A 22,406-nucleotide genomic window follows, 5' to 3' on the forward strand; every position below is an offset into this window, starting at 1 on the left:
GAGTCATGGAATATTACATCAGCTAGTCAAGGGTTACTACCATGTAAACAAAACACTAGGGTAGGCTAAAGGCTATGCGGACAATAAACCATGATGTACGAGTTTAAGACAAACTGAAATGAGCTCTGTAAATAAGAGACTAAAACGTCCATGTCCCCAGTGTGCTCTCTCTCTCGATCGATCGTTACAACCTTTGTGTGCGTGTATGTGCGTGCCTGTCAGTTCTTACTCGTACGGCTATAGTCCTGGAGAGCCAACCCACTCTCTAGCTAGTTGCTGCAGACTCCTCTGTCTGTCGTAGTTGAGTAAACTACATAGACATTAGCGGGCGCACAGAATGCAACACAGCCGAACACGAGTGGAATAAAACGGTATGCTTCTTTAGAGTCAGTCAGTCGACCGTGTAACTAGAGGAATAAACCCCAAATACTTTCACACATTACTTTACGCTAATTTACTGAAACGTTAAGCCAGGTAGCGGTAACCCAGTAGTGCATTGTGTAATAAAGAGAGATCGGCTGGAATGGCTTCATCTCCTTGCAGCAGTGTTAACTTTGATTCCGGACTGGAAATCAAAACTCGGTCGGTGGAACAAACACTTATCCCATTGGTATCGCAGGTGAGTTGTGCGCCAGAACGAAACGAGTGAAACTTTGTCCATGAACATTCTTAAAGGACGAATTGTTATTTTGTTTCATTTACCAAGCTAACGCAGTGTGTTGTGGATTGAAGGAGACTGCATTGCACTTTCACTCTCAAGTCGTCGATTGTTTAAACTATTCCGATATTTCTGTAAATGTGAAAGTTTAAAGGAGGTGATTGAATGACGGTGTATTGGAATAACTGCGTTGTTCCCGTTTGTTTACGTGGAGGCCGCCGCATGTTCATGTTGTTGAGAAGTTTTGCCCTGACGAAAAAAGATTGCAGTAAGAGTGCAGTGTAACGGCAGTACACTGCAGTATAACTGCATTTAGAGTGCAGTATAACTGCAGTATGCTGCAAATACTGCGTCCAAAATAATCGTTTTTTGTTACTGTAGTAATTTTGCAGTGTAACTGCAGTTAGAGTGTAGTATTCTGTAATTACTGCGTCAATAAACCCACAGTTGACCGCAGTTATTGCACTTTTACAGCTGTTTCAAAACTGCAATCTTTTTTTAAGGGTGGAATTTGTACCCAGTGAAATATCCAACTGCTGTAAAGGCTCCACTTTTTTTTTTTTTAAATATATGGTCTAATTCTATTGTGAAAGTCTCAAATTATTTAATTGCATAGGGCTCAACTTGGGAAAGAATGTGGGGACATGATCACAAGGAAGTTTCAAAGGGTGGCCTACTAAAGGGTGGCCTACTAAAGGGTGGCCTTCAAAGGGTGGCCTACTAAAGGGTGGCCTACTAAAGGGTGGCCTTCAAAGGGTGGCCTTCAAAGGGTGGCCTACTAAAGGGTGGCCTACTAAAGGGTGGCCTTCAAAGGGTGGCCTACTAAAGGGTGGCCTACTAAAGGGTGGCCTTCAAAGGGTGGCCTACTAAAGGGTGGCCTACTAAAGGGTGGCCTTCAAAGGGTGGCCTACTAAAGCTACAATGTGTAATTTGCTCATTGATGAACTATTGTGGAAACTGTTTATTTTCAGTACATTTCATGTATCAAATTGTCTGTGAACATTTCTCCTTGTTTCTTCCCCTTCTAATTAGTGCACAACGGGGCTGACCCCAAAATGTAGTAGAAAAGTTACAAATAGCCTATATTCTCAGAATTTATGTGAACTTTTCTCCCCTCACTAGATGCAGAAAACATTATGGTGACTAGCCTATACCCATGCAAGGGGTTCATTAATAGGGGTTCATCACATAACAAAAAGTACCTGCTCTTCTGCAGTTTAAAATCATAGCCTATTACAGTTCTATAGATTAAGCTATAAGCAATGTATGTCTAGTATCCCCATTGAGAAATAGGATTTGTCCAGCTCAGATAAACAACATCATCAGATTTTCACAAATAGCTCCTGTGTCAGCATGTGTAAAACTAACCCATTATGCTCTTGTGTGACCTCTAGGCTGATTTCCAATTCTAGCAAGTCACATGGCCAGCTTGCATTGTATCACATCAATGGGGGGGAATGAGAGAGTGAGAATCACATAAATGCTAATGTTTTCTTGTTTAAGAGGTAGTGGCTATTGGAGAAGGTTCAGAGAGACATGTAATATCTACTGGTGTGTCTCTATTCATCTACAGTGGAAAGAGAGGCAGTGGGGCACCTCTCCAATGAGGGTTTACAGAGTCCCAGACAATACAGTGGTGAGGGGGGTCTCTGTCCAGGACCCTTCCCCCTCAGAGGGGTGTCAAAGCCTGGGTCCTCCCTCTATTGGCACTGGCTCATTTGAAAGATAAGGCCACTAGTGTGGTCCTTGTGGATACCCCTCTCAAGAGGAGAGCTGCATGACGTAGGTCTAGGATACTCTTGTCATTCCAATGCATTCATTTAGCACTGGGCTGTGTGCTTTTTAATTCCATGTATCTGAAGTGAAGAAACAGGTTGTACATGCTTTCATTTGTTGATGAAATGAGCTGTAAAATCAATGTTTCTGCCTTTCTCAAGGAAAGCTGAAAAGGCCTTCTCTAGCTTAACTTTTTCATAGCAACTCATTTGAAAAACTAGCAGAGTTGTTATTGTGTCATTCATGCACTTTGCACAGCCAACTTACTGCATGTAAGGCTACAGTGCTGCAAAATCAAGCTGTAAGGTCTGTTTCAAGTTTCCTATATTCTCTCCGGTGGTGAGGAAGATCATCGTGTGGGCGTGCTATAATGACATTCACATTCTTGCTGTTTTAGATGTAACAAAAGCGTCAAGGACAAAATGTTTGCTCAACAATGACATTTTCTCTCCCCTTGTAAGAATCCCCATAGCAACTGTTTGCGATGCAGATAATCTCTGCTAAATGTTTTCTCCATATTTGTTGTTGTTAAAGTCATGATGTCATTGGAGATAATCATGCAACCAGACAGTGTTGATGATACAATGTAAATGTAATACACAAGTTTCCCTGCATTGAGGCTTCTGTTGTGTAGAGGGCAGAAGTAGATTGTGAGGGACTGGCTACATTGTGTGGGTTCTCCTTTGGGAGTGGGGTTGGGGGGTTGGAGAAGGGGGTTCTGGATGATTATCTGACTGCCTGCATTGTGTGGGCTCTCCTTTGGGACTGGGGTGGTTAGAGGGGGGGTGGTGGATGAAAAGTCTGTGTCGCTGAGAAAAGTCCTGGGAAGATTATTCTGGTGCAGATTCCACCCCTGTCTGTACACTGTGACATTGATCTTCTCACAGCCTCTGTTCTGTTATCAGCTCTACTCCATTCAGCATGTAATCTCTAGTAGATGGGAGGGAGATGTACTGCTGGGCTTGCTCACGACCGCACACCTCTACAACCACAGAATGAAATGGAACACTTTTATACACGCTCAGAACAATAGAATATAGAATATTGCCATATTGTGTCTCTATGGCTACAATATTCTATCTCTATGGTCCCGCACCATGTATGCACACACAAGGTTACAGCAATCTGCCAATCTGTTTGTCTGCCCGCCTGACTATCTGTTTGTCTACCTGTTTGTCTGCCCATCTGGCTATCTGTTTGTCTGCCGTAGGGCTATCTGTTTGTCTGACCGCCTGGCTATCTGTTTGTCTGCCGTCTGGCTATCTGTTTGTCTGACCGCTTGTCTATCTGTTTGTCTGCCGTCTGGCTATCTGTTTGTCTGACCGCCTGGTTATCTGTTTGTCTGCCGTCTGGCTATCTGTTTGTCTGACCGCCTGGCTATATGTTTGTCTGCCGTCTGGCTATCTGTTTGTCTGACCGCTTGGCTATCTGTTTATCTACCTGCCTGCCTGTCTGATTGTCTGACCGCCTGGCTATCTGTTTGTCTACCGTCTGGCTATCTGTTTGTCTACCTGCCTGCCTGTCTGATTGTCTGACCGCCTGGCTATCTGTTTGTCTACCTGCCTGCCTGTCTGATTGTCTGACCGCCTGGCTATCTGTTTGTCTACCGTCTGGCTATCTTTTTGTCTACCTGCCTGCCTGTCTGATTGTCTGACCGCCTGGCTATCTGTTTGTCTACCTGCCTGCCTGTCTGATTGTCTGACCGCCTGGCTATCTGTTTGTCTACCTGCCTGTCTGTCCGTCCGTCCACCTGTCTTTTTGCATCCTCCGTCACTGTGGCCACTCTCAGGACCTGGTCAAAGATTTCTTTAGTCGAGCAGTAGCCACATTTGTTTTTACAAATCATGGTGTACAAGACACCTGTCTGATTGATGCCAGTCTGAGTGGACTGATCCATTGTGGAGGCCGTGGGGATGGCACAGTCTATCAGTCTAAAACATGTGCTACTGAAATTGTATATGGTTAAATTATGTAAGAGCAATGGTGTAACACAAATAAAAAATCATATTATTTTACAGCAAATGCGCTTTCTCCAGCGTTGGATAGTGGTCGCTGTCCGCGGTTCTGAAACACATCACTGCGCTGTTGAATTGGCGCCTTTTCCTAGACCATGTTGCTATGTGCATAATAGCAAAGTTAACCAGCATATTGGTGTTGAGAACAATGTGGTGGAGGCAGCAGATCTCCTTTTTATTGTTATTATTACTATTATTATTATCATCTTTAGTAGGTTTATTATAGCAGCCTTGTATCACCACCATCGAGCTGTAAGCCTAAGAGAGCATCCTGTTTATTCTTAATACCGTAACTTACTTATGCCTTTATTTTAATGCTTACAGTATATATATATATATATATACAGTGCCTTGCGAAAGTATTCGGCCCCCTTGAACTTTGCGACCTTTTGCCACAAACATAAAGATATAAAACTGTATTTTTTTGTGAAGAATCAACAACAAGTGGGACACAATCATGAAGTGGAACGACATTTATTGGATATTTCAAACTTTTTTAACAAATCAAAAACTGAAAAATTGGGCGCGCAAAATTATTCAGCCCCTTTACTTTCAGTGCAGCAAACTCTCTCCAGAAGTTCAGTGAGGATCTCTGAATGATCCAATGTTGATCTAAATGACTAATGATGATAAATACAATCCACCTGTGTGTAATCAAGTCTCTGTATAAATGCACCTGCACTGTGATAGTCTCAGAGGTCCGTTAAAAGCGCAGAGAGCATCATGAAGAACAAGGAACACACCAGGCAGGTCCGAGATACTGTTGTGAAGAAGTTTAAAGCCGGATTTGGATACAAAAAGATTTCCCAAGCTTTAAACATCCCAAGGAGCACTGTGCAAGCGATAATATTGAAATGGAAGGAGTATCAGACCACTGCAAATCTACCAAGACCTGGCCGTCCCTCTAAACTTTCAGCTCATACAAGGAGAAGACTGATCAGAGATGCAGCCAAGAGGCCCATGATCACTCTGGATGAACTGCAGAGATCTACAGCTGAGGTGGGAGTCTCTGTCCATAGGACAACAATCAGTTGTATATTGCACAAATCTGGCCTTTATGGAAGAGTGGCAAGAAGAAAGCCAAGTCAAAGTCCAGACCTGAATCCAATCGAGAATCTGTGGAAAGAACTGACAACTGCTGTTCACAAATGCTCTCCATCCAACCTCACTGAGCTCGAGCTGTTTTGCAAGGAGGAATGGGAAAAAATTTCAGTCTCTCGATGTGCAAAACTGATAGAGACATACCCCAAGCGACTTACAGCTGTAATCGCAGCAAAAGGTGGCGCTACAGTGCAAGCGGCAACATAACTTAACTTAAGGGGGCTGAATAATTTTGCACGCCCAATTGTTCAGTTTTTGATTTGTTAAAAAAGTTTGAAATATCCAATAAATGTCGTTCCACTTCATGATTGTGTCCCACTTGTTGTTGATTCTTCACAAAAAAATACAGTTTTATATCTTTATGTTTGAAGCCTGAAATGTGGCAAAAGGTCGCAAAGTTCAAGGGGGCCGAATACTTTCGCAAGGCACTGTATATTTATATGTATCAATCAATCATTTATTTGTTCATGTCATCACATCGGGGCGGCAGGGTAGCCTAGTGGTTAGAGCATTGGACTAGTAACTGGAAGGTTGCAAGTTCAAATCCCTGTCGTTCTGCCCCTGAACATGCAGTTAACCCACTGTTCCTAGGCCGTCATTGAAAATAAGAATTTGTTATTAACTGACTTGCCTAGTTAAAAAAAGGTAAAATAAAAATTCACACATCATACGAGTCATTCATGATGTGAAATGCATTCAATAATTTTAGTTTGAACATAAAATAAAGCGACCATTGAATAATTAGCGTAAACAATAAATAGGACTAAACCATTCCATTTCGGAAATTGCATTCAGGAATGCGGCTTTACAAAAAACAAAAAAACTTTACAACAGACTCTCTGGTACACTTATAATTTATCTAGTGTTGTCTACATTGTTCCAAACGGTCAGAAAAAGTAGATTGTATTCTAACAGAACCTGTTCGTCACACATAGGCCTAATATGCATGCAACACTTGCTCCTTACCTTGCTTTTCTTGAGCTCCATTATTTTCCACAACTAGTCACATTTATTCCACATATCTGACTTCTCCTTTACAACCTGAGCAACCAGTAAACATTCCCTTTTCGAGTTTATTTGTCATATCCTCTTCATTGATTTTGCTATCATGTGTTACGATGTACCAATTTATCGATGTGATTATGATATGCTATAGGTAAGGCCCTATTGGTCATGTGCATGTGATGCATACATGTGTCACATAAGGAGAGAACGCATTGAGGGTAGGGCTGGGCGATAAATCAATCTCAATAATTATTGAGGTAATTGCTTCCCTCAATAACAATATAAAAACGTTTAGAATCATTTTAGATTATGTCGAAATAGAATAATTAGGTCCATTTAATCTCTGTGACGCAGCAGGAACGTGCGGAGAAGTGACAATATGCACGTGGAGAGATATACGCCCACTAAAAAAACACTATTAACCACAAAACAATATAGTGATGTAGGTGAAAACAGTGGCAGTGATAGCCATGGAGAAGGAGCAGCTTCCAACAAAGAAATTATTTATAAAAAGGGTTCAACTGTTTCAGTTATTTGGAAGTGGTTTGGCTTTTTGAAGTCCGACAAAGAGCAAAGCAATGTTCGGTGCAAATTGTGTCGTAGACAGGTGGCTACCAAGTGGTAATACGACAAACCTTTTTCACCATCTGAAGCAAAATCACTCTTTGGAACATGCAGGAAGTTTGAGTTTGTGCCACGGTATTGATAAACGCCCCTCAAACACCAGCCAATATAGAGATGTTCGCCCGAAGCAGTCAACACTGACAGCGTTTATGCCCTACAAGCAAACATCGAAAAGACACAAAGACATCACAAATGCTATTATGCATTGCATTTCTAAGGACATGCTACCAATTAGCACAGTCAAAAAGGAAGGTTTCAAGAGGTTTATCAATTTAATTGACCCCAGGTATGTGCTCCCTGGCCACAAACATTTCTCTCACACCGCACTGCCTAAACTCTACGCCGAGTGTAGGGAAAACATTGAGGAACAGCTCAAGACAGATTTGACCTATTTTGCTACTACTAACGATCTGTGGTCAAGTCGCACGTCAGAGCCTTATATTAGCCTCACTATCCACTATATTGACAAAGAGTGGAATCTTAGAAATAAATGCCTTCAAAAATCATACTTTCCCGACGACTACACGGGTGAAGCTATAGCAGAGGGGCTCATTGACACTCTGCCTCCTGGGGACTCAGTCAAGACAGACAGGTCTGCATTACAACGGATAGTGGTGTGAACGTGGTGAAGGCCGCTCAAATCAACAAATGGACCCGACTGCAATGTTTTGGACATCGTCTGCACTTGGCCATTGGTATTAGCCTTGTCAATTGTGTATATTGAAGTGATTGGTTAGATGAAACTAAATGTGCATTTGTTTTCATCAACTGATTAAGTTAAATATTAGATTTGTACATAACTAAAGGGATTATTGTGATTTTAACATTTTATTAAAATCTCTTGATTTCCCTTAGAGAGAGTGAGTAGAGACAAATGGGTGGATCGAGCAACTGGAGTGTGTAAGAAAGTGGTAGGTGCCTTTTCCTATTTGTGGAAAAAGAAGAGAGACCTGGTACTTCCTCAAGAAGAACACAACCTACCCCAGCGCAAGTTGGTGACAGAGTCGCCTACCAGGTGGGGATCACGTCAAAAGATGGTGCAAAGAGTACTGGAGCAGGAGAAAGCCATTTCACAGGTCTTGTCCAATGACTTGTCAACCTCTCCCTGTCCGAGTCTGTAATACCAACATGTTTTAAGCAGACCACCATAGTCCCTGTGCCCAAGAACACTAAGGTAACCTGCCTAAATGACCCGTAGCACTCACGTCTGTAGCCATGAAGTGCTTTGAAAGGCTGGTCATGGCTCACATCAACACCATCATCCCAGAAACCCTAGACCCACTCCAATTTGCATACCGCCCCAACAGATCCACAGATGATGCAATCATTATGCACTCCACACTGCCCCTTCCCACCTGGACAAAAGGAACACCTATGGGAGAATGCTATTCATTGACTATAGCTCAGTGTTTAACCCCATAGTGCCCTCAAAGCTCATCAATAAGCTAAGGACCCTGGGACTAAACACCTCCCTCTGCAACTGGATCCTGGACTTCCTGACGGGTCACCCCCAGGTGGTAAGGGTAGGTAACAACGCATCCGCCACGCTGATCCTCAACACAGGGGCTCCTCAGGGGTGTGTGCTCAGTCCCTTCCTGTACTCCCTGGTCACTCATGACTGCACGGCCAGGCATGACTCCAACAACATCATTAAATTTGACACAACAGTGGTAGGCCTGATCACCGACAAATACGAGACAGCCTACAGGGAGGAGGTCAGGGACCTGGCCGTGTGGTGCCAGGACAACAACCTCTCCCTCAATGTATTCAAGACAAAGGAGATGATTGTGGACTACAGGAAAAAGAGGATGTAGCACGCCCCCATTCTCATCGATGGGGCTGCTTTGGAGCAGATTGAGAGCTTCAAGTTCCTTGGTGTCCACATCACCAACAAACTAACATGGTCCTCATTTGTCATGGGTCCTCAGATCTTCTAAAGGTTCTACAGCTGCACCTTCGAGAGGATCCTGACTGGTTGCATCACTGCCTGGTATGGCAACTGTTCGGCCTCTGACCGCAAGGCACTACAGAGGGTTGTGCGAACGGCCCAGTACATCACTGTGGCCAAGATTCCTGCCATCCAGGACCTCTAAGCCAGGCGGTGTCAGAGGAAGGCCCTAAAAATTGTCTAAGACTCCAGCCACCCTAGTCATTGACTGTTCTCTCTGCTACCGCATGGCAAGCGATACCGGAGCGCCAAGTCTAGGTCCAAGAGACTTCTAAACAGCTTCTACCCCAAACCATAAGACTCCTGAACATCTAGTCAAATGGCTACCCAGACTATTTGCAGTCCCCCCCCCACCTTCTTTACACCGCTGCTACTCTCTGTTGTCATCTATAGTCTCTTTAATAACTCTACCTACATGTACGTACTACCTCAACTAACCGGTGCCCCAGCACATTGACTCTGTATTGGTACCCCATGTATATAGTCTCACTATTGTTATTTTACTGCTGCTCTTTAATTACTTGTTACTTTTATCTCGTATTCTTATCTGTATTTTTTTAAAACTGCATTGTTGGTTAGGGGCTCGTGTCACTGGGCAGCTCTCGGCTGTGCTTCCCCTTGTAGTCTGTAATGGTTTGCAAGCCATGCCACATCCAACGAACTCAGTTGCTACCTTCAGTCTCCTGAGGCTGACAGTGAAACCAATTCACTGGACTGGTGGAAGATCCACCAAAAACACTTTCCCAAAGTCAGCCACCTGGAAAGCGCTACCTGTGCATTCCTGCGACCAGCTCCCCCCCATATTGTGTTTTTAGCACAGGTGGCAACATTGTGACCATCCATAGGGCAGCTTTAAATCCAGAGACAGTAGACAGACTTTTCTTTCTTGCTTGTAACTTGTAAGACAACTACCCTAACTTCAACTGTGATGTGCTATTAGGCTAACAGCTATAATGCATATTGACTTGCACTATTTGTTTTTTTTATTTTGTATTTCTTGTTCATAACTTATAAGGGTTTATACCTTTATGAAAAGTGGAGTTAATGTTATTTGTGAGTTCTACATCCGACAATAAATAAGAATCATTAAAGCCTTTGGTTTGTTTAGACAGTCTTGAGTCTGAAGCAGAAATGGCCCTTTGATTAATGTCATGCTAATTATCGGTATCGAATGAAAATGAATATATATATATATCATGATAATTTATTTGCCATATCGCCCAGCCCTAGTTGAGGGTACAGAGAATGTTTTTCCTAAACAAATTAGAGATTTCGGTAACATAACTTTTCAGTCAGAAATGTCTGTAGTTATGTTGCCGCTTCAGCAACACTGACAGCGTGATACACACTGTTGATGCAGGGAAGAGAGAGCGGGTGCTAGTCACAGTCACTCGCTGTCTTTATTTAAACACCGCGCAGCAAGTCTGAGTCAGGCTCGGCACTCCCTCTTGTCATTTGTGTGTCTTAATTATTTCATCAAACAGTTCGCTTAAAGCATCAGACAAGCTCAGTGCATATAGTTGATTTGATTAAAACACATAGGATGTGTCTATATATGGAAAAATACACGTTTTAAAATTCCGACCAATCAATTGGTCAAAAGAATAGACAACTCTTAGTCGACCAAGATTTTCTTTTGTCGGGAACAGCCCTAAATGTGTCTCAACCAGCCCTTTGTGCAGCCTTACCTATGATGTGGTCCACACAGTAGGCTGGTGGGCAATTAGGGATCATCTAGTTGTGCTTTTGTGCTTCCTTTTCACATCCGATTACAGTTTTGAAGCCACGATTAGTCAAATAATAGTTCTGGTCTTTGGCTATATAATTGAGGTGTTCATTTCGTTAAACGTTCCCGTGTAGAGTATAGGTCTGACACGGGGGTCTGTGTCTTAACTGGAAACGTGGGTGGAGGTGGTGGTGTTGTCTGGAGGTTTGGGTCTTGTGGGAAGAAAACAAGGCTAATAAATTACACCCGAGTCTTTGATCTCATCTGGGAACATTTAAACGCTTGTGACACCCAAAGCCTTGTTATAACATATTTGTGCTGGCTCTGTTGTTTTTCTGCCAGACTAAGCACAGTTTCTTAAAATATTTTCTCTTATAATTGGGGCTTTGAAATCCTTTCTCTGTCCAAGTTGGTTAAGTTGAGTTGTCATGCTTGCGTAACTTCTGCGCCACTTGCAGTTTTTCTGAACGGTCAAAAGGTCTGAGAAAGGGAGGAGTTTTTTTGTTGTTGCTCACAGTCTGGAATAAGATCAAATATAATATATGTATTACCATAACAACACCTCAGTAATAGGCTTTCAGTCAATTGTTGACTAGAATCCAACGGGATATACTCTGTTTCACCAGCGTATCCGTGTGGATTCCAGGCTAGTAATGTACCCATCCCAGCAGCGGAATGACATGATAAACACCCAAGTGGAAAAGTCGTTTTTTTATTCCCAGACAGACAGTAGAGGCATTAACCTAGTTTGAGAGCATAACAGATCTGCTTCTTCTAGCCATGACTGTAATGAAGATGAATGACTCCATGGCTTAAAGGCAAGCCACAGAGGATTACCACACCAAACACCTTCCGGGATAGGAGGGAAATGTGTGTGCGTGGTGGTGTGCAGTGTGGTCAAGCGTGTTTGCCTGTGGTAAGCGGTTGTATTCTCTCAGCATGATGTTTGTTTAGCTATAGCTCAACACGGGTGACCAGGACCAGGGCCATATCTGATCAATTACTTCACAGTCGACTTCAGGCTAACTATGTGAGTTGAGGCCTCTGTTTTTTGGTTTCCTCATCATAGGCTTCTGTGTGAGGCCAAAGCCAACTCTGCTCTGCTCAGCACTGTGGAGAATCATGCAGTCAGCCAGTGTGCATCACACACCATGAACCATGAGGCACAGAACAGGCAGAGCAAATGGTCTGGTGTAAGATAACATCAGATCAGCTATAAAAACACATGCGCCAGCCTGGGGCTGACTCGTTGTTGTGTGAATGAACTTTTTAAACAATACTGCCTTACTGCTCTTTAATTATTTGTTACTTAACTTTTTTTATTTTGAGGTATTTCCCTTAAGACTGCACTGTTGGTTAAGGGCTTGTAAGTAATAATTTCAGTGTTGTATGCGGCGCATGTGACAAATACAATTTGATTTGATTTGATTACTCATGAGATAGTGCAGGCCATCACCAAAGATTTCATTTGATTTCATTTGAAACCCAGATCTGTCAACAATGTATTTTGTTTCGATGCACCACATTTCTAGGCCATTGTTGTAAATAAGAATTTGTTTTTAATTTACTCACATGGATAAATAAAGGTTAAATAAAATACTAAATAAAATCACCGATCCCACTAATATTTGGGGTGGGAAGCCAACATGTAGTAGTTGGTCAGATGGTTTGGTCATATTAGGGAATCTTGGACCCCCTTCCTATGACCACAATTTCCCGCTCTCATCCCTCTATCGCTCTTCTGTCTCTTCCCCTCTTTTATCTCTTCCCCTCTTCTGTCTCTTCCCCTCTTCCGTCTCTTTCCCTCCTGTCTCTTCCCCTCTTCTGTCTCTTCCCCTCTTCCGTCTCTTCCCCTCTTCCGTCTCTTCCCCTCTTCCGTCTCTTCCCCTCTTGCACTATTTGTCCCTTCCCCTCTTCTGTCTCTTCCCCTCTTCCGTCTCTTCTGTCTCTTCCCCTCTTCTGTCTCTTCCCCTCTTCCGTCTCTTCTGTCTCTTCCCTTCTTCTGTCTCTTCCCTTCTTCCGTCTCTTCCCCTCTTCCGTTTATTCTGTCTCTTTCCCTCTTCAATCTCTTTCCCTCTTCCGTCTCTTCCCCTCTTCCGTCTCTTCCCCTCTTCCGTCTCTTCCGTCGCTTCCCCTCTTGCACTATTCCATCTCTTCCACTCTTCCCCTCTTCCGTCTCTTTCCCTCTTCCGTCTCTTCCCCTCTTCCGTCTCTTCCCCTCTTCCGTCTCTTCCGTCGCTTCCCCTCTTGCACTATTCCATCTCTTCCACTCTTCCCCTCTTCCACTCTTCCCCTCTTCCGTCTCTTCCCCTCTTCCGTCTCTTCCCCTCTTGCCCTATTCCGTCTCTTCCCCTCTTCCGTCTCTTCCCCTCTTGTCCTCTTCCGTCTCTTCCCCTCTTGTCCTATTCCGTCTCTTCCCCTCTTCCGTCTCTTTCCCTCTTCCCCTTTTCCGTCTCTTGCCCTCTTCCGTCTCTTCCCCTCTTGCCCTCTTCCTTCTCTTTCCCTCTTCCCCGTTTCCGTCTCTTCCCCTCTACCGTCTCTTTCCCTCTTCCCCTTTTCCGTCTCTTCCCCTCTTGCCCTCTTCCGTCTCTTTCCCTCTTCCCCGTTTCCGTCTCTTCCCCTCTTCCTTCTCTTCCCCTCTTGCCCTCTTCCGTCTCTTCCCCTCTTCCGTCTCTTCCCCTCTTGCCCTCTTCCTTCTCTTACCCTCTTGCCCTCTTCCGTCTCTTTCCCTCTTCCCCGTTTCCGTCTCTTCCCCTCTTGCCCTCTTCCATCTCTTCCCCTCTTCCGTCTCTTCCCCTCTTCCGTCTCTTCCCCTCTTGTCCTATTCCGTCTCTTCCCCTCTTCCTTCTCTTCCCCTCTTGCCCTCTTCCGTCTCTTCCCCTCTTCCGTCTCTTCCCCTCTTGCCCTCTTCCGTCTCTTCCCCTCTTCCGTCTCTTCCCCTCTTCCATCTCTTCCCCTCTTGCCCTATTCCGTCTCTTCCCCTCTTCCGTCTCTTCCCCTCTTGCACTCTTCCCATCTTGCACTATTCCGTCTCTTCCCCTCTTCCGTCTCTTCCCCTCTTCCGTCTCTTCCCCTCTTCCTTCTCTTCCCCTCTTGCCCTCTTCCGTCTCTTCCCCTCTTCCGTCTCTTCCCCTCTTCCGTCTCTTCCCCTCTTGCCCTATTCCGTCTCTTCCCTTCCATCTCTTCTAGAGGTCAACCGATTAATCTGAATTATTCCGAACACCGATTTGGCCGATCTTTATTTGTATTTTTTAAAGAATTTGAGCCTTTATTTAACTGGGCAAGTCAGTTAAGAACACATTCTTATTTTCAATGACAGCCTAGGAACGGTGGGTTAACAGCCTTGTTCAGGGGCAGAACGACAGATTTTTACCTTGTCAGCTCGGGGATTCAATCTTTCAACCTTCCGGTTATTAGTCCAATGCTCTAACCACCTGCCTTACATTGCACTCCACGAGGAGCCTGCCTGTTACACGAATGCAGTAAGAAGCCAAGGTACTTCCGGCGCCGACAGAGATGGCTGCCTCTCTTCGCGTTCCTAGGAAACTATGCAGTTTTTTGTTTTTTTACGTGTTATTTCTTACATTAGTACCCCAGGTCATCTTCGGGTTCATTACATACAGTCGAGAAGAACTACTGAATATAAGATCAGCGTCAACTCACCATCAGTACGACCAAGAATATGTTTTCCGCGATCCTGTGTTCTGCCTTACAAACAGGACAACGGAATGGATCGCATGCAGCGACCCAAGAAAACGACTCTGAAAAAGAGGGAAACGAGGCGGTCTTCTGGTCAGACTCCGAAAAAGGGCACATCGCGCACCACTCCCCAGCATTCTTCTTTCCAATGTCCAGTCTCTTGACAACAAGGTTGACGAAATCCGAGCAAGGGTGGCATTCCAGAGGGACATCAGAGACTGCAACGTTCTCTGCTTCACGGAAACATGGCTCACTGGAGAGACGATATCCGATGCGGTGCAGCCAACGGGTTTCTCCACGCATCGCGCCGACAGAAACAAACATCTTTCTGGTAAGAAGAGTGGCGGGGGCGTATGCCTCATGACTAACGAGACATGGTGTGATGAAGGAAACATACAGGAACTCAAATCCTTCTGTTCACCTGATTTAGAATTCCTCACAATCAAATGTAGACCGCATTATCTTCCAAGAGAATTCTCTTCGATTATAATCACAGCCGTATATATCCCCCCCCCCCAAGCAGACACATCGATGGCTCTGAACGAACTTTATTTAACTCTTTGCAAACTGGAAACCATTTATCCGGAGGCTGCATTCATTGTAGCTGGGGATTTTAACAAAGCTAATCTGAAAACAAAACTCCCTAAATTTTATCAGCATATCGATTGCGCAACCAGGGGTGGTAAAACCTTGGATCATTGTTACTCTAACTTCCGCGACGCATATAAGGCCCTGCCCCGCCCCCCCTTTCGGAAAAGCTGACCACGACTCCATTTTGCTGATCCCTGCCTACAGGCAGAAACTAAAACAAGAGGCTCCCACGCTGAGGTCTGTCCAACGCTGGTCAGACCAAGCTGACTCCACACTCCAAGACTGCTTCCATCACGTGGACTGGGACATGTTTCGTATTGCGTCAGATAAAAATATTGACGAATACGCTGATTCGGTGTGCGAGTTCATTAGAACGTGCGTCGAAGATGTCGTTCCCATAGCAACGATAAAAACATTCCTAACCAGAAACCGTGGATTGATGGCAGCATTCGCGTGAAACTGAAAGCGCGAACCACTGCTTTTAATCAGGGCAAGGTGACCGGAAACATGACAGAATATAAACAATGCAGCTATTCCCTCCGCAAGGCTATTAAACAAGCTAAGCGTCAGTACAGAGACAAAGTGGAATCTCAATTCAATTGCTCAGACACAAGAGGCATGTGGCAGGGTCTACAGTCAATCACGGACTACAAGAAGAAACCCAGCCCAGTCACGGACCAGGATGTCTTGCTCCCAGGCAGACTAAATAACTTTTTTGCCCGCTTTGAGGACAATACAGTGCCACTGACATGGCCTGCAACGAAAACATGCGGTCTCTCCTTCACTGCAGCCGAGGTGAGTAAGACATTTAAACGTGTTAACCCTCGCAAGGCTGCAGGCCCAGACGGCATCCCCAGCCGCGCCCTCAGAGCATGCGCAGACCAGCTGGCCGGTGTGTTTACGGACATATTCAATCAATCCCTATACCAGTCTGCTGTTCCCACATGCTTCAAGAGGGCCACCATTGTTCCTGTTCCCAAGAAAGCTAAGGTAACTGAGCTAAACGACTACCGCCCCGTAGCACTCACTTCCGTCATCATGAAGTGCTTTGAGAGACTAGTCAAGGACCATATCACCTCCACCCTACCTGACACCCTAGACCCACTCCAATTTGCTTACCGCCCAAATAGGTCCACAGACGATGCAATCTCAACCACACTGCACACTGCCCTAACCCACCTGGACAAGAGGAATACCTATGTGAGAATGCTGTTCATCGACTACAGCTCGGCATTCAACACCATAGTACCCTCCAAGCTCGTCATCAAGCTCGAGACCCTGGGTCTCGACCCCGCCCTGTGCAACTGGGTACTGGACTTCCTGACGGGCCGCCCCCAGGTGGTGAGGGTAGGCAACAACATCTCCTCCCTGCTGATCCTCAACACGGGGGCCCCACAAGGGTGCGTTCTGAGCCCTCTCCTGTACTCCCTGTTCACCCACGACTGCGTGGCCACGCACGCCTCCAACTCAATCATCAAGTTTGCGGACGACACAACAGTGGTAGGCTTGATTACCAACAACGACGAGACGGCCTACAGGGAGGAGGTGAGGGCCCTCGGAGTGTGGTGTCAGGAAAATAACCTCACACTCAACGTCAACAAAACTAAGGAGATGATTGTGGACTTCAGGAAACAGCAGAGGGAACACCCCCCTATCCACATCGATGGAACAGTAGTGGAGAGGGTAGCAAGTTTTAAGTTCCTCGGCATACACATCACAGACAAACTGAATTGGTCCACTCACACTGACAGCGTCGTGAAGAAGGCGCAGCAGCGCCTCTTCAACCTCAGGAGGCTGAAGAAATTCGGCTTGTCACCAAAAGCACTCACAAACTTCTACAGATGCACAATCGAGAGCATCCTGGCGGGCTGTATCACCGCCTGGTACGGCAACTGCTCCGCCCTCAGGCTCTCCAGAGGGTAGTGAGGTCTGCACAACGCATCACCGGGGGCAAACTACCTGCCCTCCAGGACACCTACACCACCCGATGTTACAGGAAGGCCATAAAGATCATCAAGGACATCAACCACCCGAACCACTGCCTGTTCACCCCGCTATCATCCAGAAGGCGAGGTCAGTACAGGTGCATCAAAGCTGGGACCGAGAGACTGAAAAACAGCTTCTATCTCAAGGCCATCAGACTGTTAAACAGCCACCACTAACATTGAGTGGCTGCTGCCAACACACTGTCATTGACACTGACCCAACTCCAGCCACTTTAATAATGGGAATTGATGGGAAATGATGTAAATATATCACTAGCCACTTTAAACAATGCTACCTTATATAATGTTACTTACCCTACATTATTCATCTCATATGCATACGTATATACTGTACTCTACATCATCGACTGCATCCTTATGTAATACATGTGTCACTAGCCACTTTAACTATGCCACTTTGTTTACTTTGTCTACATACTCATCTCATATGTATATACTGTACTCGATACCATCTACTGTATGCTGCTCTGTACCATCACTCATTCATATATCCTTATGTACATATTCTTTATCCCCTTACACTGTGTATAAGACAGTAGTTTTGGAATTGTTAGTTAGATTACTTGTTGGTTATCACTGCATTGTCGGAACTAGAAGCACAAGCATTTCGCTACACTCGCATTAACATCTGCTAACCATGTGTATGTGACAAATAAAATTTGATTTGATTTGATTTGACTTTCTGTTTAGAAAATAGTTCGTTTTCCAGCACAAATTTGAGTCTATTAGGAGCACAATCTGTGGCTTTTGTGTGTCCTCAGTGGGTGTGGGTGTGTTGTCAGGATGGCTATAAGGGGGTGCTAGGAGGGGGGGGTGGATGGGGTGGTGCGTCCTGTCTTGTCCTGTCTAAGTTGCTAGCTAGCATTAAACTTATCTTAAAAAAAAACAATAAATCAATCAATCATAATCACTAGTTAACTACACATGGTTGATGATATTACTAGTTTATCTAGAGTGTCCTGCGTTGCATATAATCGATGCGGTGCGCATTCGCGAAAAAGGACTGTCGTTCCTCCAACGTGTACCTAACCATGTGTACCTAACCATAAACATCAATGCCTTTCTTAAAATCAATACACAAGTATATATTTTTAAACCTGCATATTTAGTTAATATTGCCTGCTAACATTTAATTTATTTTAACTAGGAAAATTGTGTCCCTTCTCTTGCAACAGAGTCAGGCTATATGCAGCAGTTTGGGCCGCCTGGCTCGTTGCGATCTGTGTGAAGACTATTTCTTCCTAACAAAGACAGCCAACTTCGCCAAACGGGATGATTTAACAAAAGCGCATTTGTGAAAAAAGCACAATCGTTGCACAACTGTACCTAACCATAAACATCAATGCCTTTCTTAAAATCAATACACAAGTATATATTTTTAAACCTGCATATTTAGCTAAAAGAAATTCAGGTTAGCAGGCAATATTTGCCAGGTGAAATTGTGTCACTTCTCTTGCACGCAGAGTCAGGGTATATGCAACAGTTTGGGCAGCCTGGCTCATTGCGAACTAATTTGCCAGAATTTTACGTAATTATGACATAGCATTGAAGGTTGTGCAATATAACAAGAATATTTAGACTTAGGGATGCCACCCGTTAGATAAAATACAGAACGGTTCCGTATTTCACTGAAATAATACACTTTTTGTTTTCGAAATGATAGTTTCCGGATTCGGCCATATTAATTAATGACCAAAGGCTCGTATTTCTGTGTGTTATGTTATAATTAAGTCTATGAGCGATGGTAGGCAGCAGCAGGCTCGTAAGCATTCATCGAAACAGCACTTTCGTGCGTTTTGTCAGCAGCTCTTCGCAAGCACAGCGCTGTTTATGACTTCAAGCCTATCAGCCCAATGGCTGGTCTAACCGATGTGAAATGGCTAGCTAGTTAGCGGGGTGCGCGCTAATAGCGTTTCAGACGTTACTCGCTCTGAGACTTGGAGTAGTTGTTCCCCTTTCTCTTTATGGGTAACGCTGCTTCGAGTGTGGCTGTTGTCGATGTGTTCCTGGTTCGAGCCCAGGTAGGGGCGAGGAGAGAGACAGAAGCTATACTGTTACACTGGCAATACTATAGTGCCTATAAGAACATCCAATAGTCAAAGGTGTATGAAAAACAAATGGTAAAGAAAGAAATAGTCCTATAAATACTATATTAACTACAACCTAAAACCTCTTATTTTGGAATAGTGAAGTCTCATGTTAAAAGGAACCACCAACTTTCATATGTTCTCATGTTCTGAGCAAGGAACTCAAACGTTAGCTTTTTTTACATGGCACATATTGCACTTTTACTTTCTTCTCCAACACTTTGTTTTTGCATTATTTAAACTAAATTGAACATGTTTCATTATTTATTTGAGGCTAAATAGATTTTTATTGATTATATTAAGTTAAAATAAGTGTTCATTCAGTATTGTTGTAATTGTCATTATTACAACTAAATAAACAAAAATCGTCCGATTAATCGGTATCGGCTTTTTTTGGTCCTCCAATAATCGGTATCGGTATCTGCATTGAAAAATCATAATCGGTCGACCTCTAGTCTCTTCGCCTCTTCCTCATCTTCCCCTCTTCCGTCTCCGGCTATCAAGTGAGCCATTACCACTCCATGTCTTTTTAAGAGGCGATAATAGGGTGTCCATCAGTTGTTTTCAGTCCTGGATCAGGACTTCTCCTCTGCTAATATACTGCATGATAAGAGTCCAACACAGAGTCCAACACCAGAGATCTGGGGAGGAGAGGAATGGGGGATGCAGTGCAGCCCATCTATCCACAGCTTGTCTGTGTGTTTCTGTGTGTGTGTGAGTGTGTGTTGCCATTTCACCCTCCTCCTTCTCATTGGTTTTAGAGATAAGAGGAGAAAGAGTCATTACCCAGAAGGGATCTCTCACCTGAGAGAATGGGGAGGTAAGTGGAGTGTCTCTCACCCTCACTGGTGGTTATCTATTGGCCAGTGGTGGCTGATAGCCAGACTCATTATCTGGAGTGGAGCTAACTGAATGCCTGCTGCCTCAGACTGCGAGATGAGAGGAGACCCAAGCCAGGGAGAGGTGACCCAAGCCAGGGAGAGGAGACCCAAGCCAGGGAGAGGAGACCCAAGCCAGGGAGAGGAGACCCAAGCCAGGTAGAGGAGACCCAAGCCAGGTAGAGGAGAGCCAAGCCAGGGAGAGGAGACCCAAGTCAGGGAGAGGAGACCCAAGCCAGGGAGAGGAGACCCAAGCCAGGGAGAGGAGACCCAAGCCAGGTAGAGGAGACCCAAGCCAGGTAGAGGAGAGCCAAGCCAGGGAGAGGAGACCCAAGTCAGGGAGAGGAGACCCAAGTCAGGGAGAGGAGACCCAAGCCAGGGAGAGGAGACCCAAGCCAGGGAGAGGAGACCCAAGCCAGGGAGAGGAGACCCAAGCCAGGGAGAGGAGACCCAAGTCAGGGAGAGGAGACCCAAGTCAGAGAGAAAAGACCCAAGCCAGGGAGAGGAGACCCAAGTCAGGGAGAGGAGACCCAAGCCAGGGAGGGGAGACCCAAGCCAGGGAGGGGAGACCCAAGCCTGGGGGCCTGGGCCAGTTTTCACAAAAAGCCTCAGAGTAGGAGTGCTGACCTAGGGTCAATTTTCCCTTTTAGGTGTTAATGAATACAATCATATGGACAGGGAGAACCTGGTCCTAGATCAGCACGGTTTGAGACGGTTTGTGAATACCAACCTTGGGGGTCTGGCTGATGTGGTGGGAGGTGAGCACTGATGAGAGGTTCCTTTTCCCTCTCAGACCTGACCAGGGCTGCGCCTGTTCTGGGTTCCAGGATCAGGTAGCATCTTGGTTCACTTCCAGTAAACCGTATTAATGTCATGGAGGTGTGATATCTCTATCTGTTAGCGTGCTGGGAGCAGGAAGCGATCTCTGTTGGTTTTGGTGGGGCTTGTCGTGTTCCCCCCTGCCTCATTTTCAGTCCAGCATGGGAGAAAAGAGGAGCACTCTATGAATTGAGAAAACAAAACATCCACTGTCTTGTCACTGGTGCTGCTTATGATCTCTGGGCTCTGGTGAAGTGCAGTATTGAGTAGCAGTTGATGTTCTCTCTCGGTCTGTCTCTCGCTCTCTCTCGCGCACTCACTCTTTCTCTCTCTCCCTGCTGTCTTCCTCCCTCTCTCTCTCAGTCAATCAATCAAATGTACGTATTTATAAAGCCCTTTTTACATGAGCAGATGTCACAAAGTGCTTGTACAGAAGCCAGCCTAAATCCCAAACAGCAAAATGTAGAAGCACAGTGGCTAGGAAAAACTCCCTAGAAAGGCAGGAACCTAGGAAGAAACCTAAAGGGGAACCAGGCTCTGAGGGGTAGCCAGTCCTCTTCTGGCTGTGCCCGGTGGAGATTATAAGATTACATGGCCATTAAGGCCAGATCATTCTTGAAAATGTTCAAACATTCGTAGAAGACCAGCAGGGAGAAATAATAATCACAGTGGCTCTATCTCTCTGCTCTATCTCTCCCTCCCCCCACCTCTTATGACATGCCATTTGTAGACCCCAAGCACGCCGACTGAGTCTTCATTTGTGTCAGCCTACCACCCACAGTTGGAGTAAGACAGACAGAAGACAGACAGACAGACAGACAGACAGACAGACAGACAGACAGACAGACAGACAGACAGACAGACAGACAGACTATTAGTTCTTCTGCCTGGACATCGGCAAACAAACAGCCAGCAATGGATGGCATGTATCAAACTGTCTCCTATTACTCTTCTATAACTAGCCCCACTCATCCCTCTCTTCTCAGCTGACTGGACCACAGAGAGAGAATCACATCAGAATATTAGTTATGTGTATTAATTGCTTCCCTGTGAGCAGCTGTGAACCTCTCCCTCCCTTCGATAATGAATTGAAAGTTATCGTAACAGAACAAAGCCTTGACTTTTAAGAAAAAAGGACTGTCAGGACAGGAACTTTTATAATATTTTTGGGCCAGGTCTCGGAGGGGGAAACACGAAAGGTAAAAATGTTTGGCCAAACACTGAAAAGAAGCCTGATAGTGGAAATTCATCGCAAACTTGTGGTAAAAGTTGATGCCTCACAAGTTTTATACCCCCTTGTGTGTTGCTGGGTTTGCTGTTGAGTTGAGGTGTTGTTGAGTTTTTACCTCTGGCAGGTGTCCCAAGTGTCCTTTTGATAGTGTTCACAGCCCTCTGCCCTCACACCACAGGTAGGACAGTGCCCCTGGCTGTACCAGGTCTGGGGCCTGCTGCTGCTTGTCAGGCCGGATGTAA

The 22,406-nt window shown here is 45.1% G+C and overlaps 1 protein-coding gene across 4 annotated transcripts in view; it reads left to right on the forward strand.

The window, feature by feature from the left end:
* Positions 1-284: 284 nt before the first annotated feature.
* ctnnal1 (catenin (cadherin-associated protein), alpha-like 1) overlaps positions 285-22,406 on the forward strand; it is a 120,097-nt gene continuing 97,975 nt past the window's right edge. For all 4 annotated transcript variants that reach the window (XM_065020325.1, XM_065020327.1, XM_065020326.1 and 1 more), the window contains exon 1: positions 285-619. In XM_065020325.1, coding sequence (XP_064876397.1) covers positions 524-619 — 96 coding nt within the window. In that variant the 5' untranslated portion in view covers positions 285-523. The remainder of the gene's footprint in view (positions 620-22,406) is intronic.

The sequence above is a fragment of the Oncorhynchus nerka genome, linkage group LG7 (assembly GCF_034236695.1).
Source record: "Oncorhynchus nerka isolate Pitt River linkage group LG7, Oner_Uvic_2.0, whole genome shotgun sequence".
NCBI classification, from domain to species: domain Eukaryota; kingdom Metazoa; phylum Chordata; class Actinopteri; order Salmoniformes; family Salmonidae; genus Oncorhynchus; species Oncorhynchus nerka.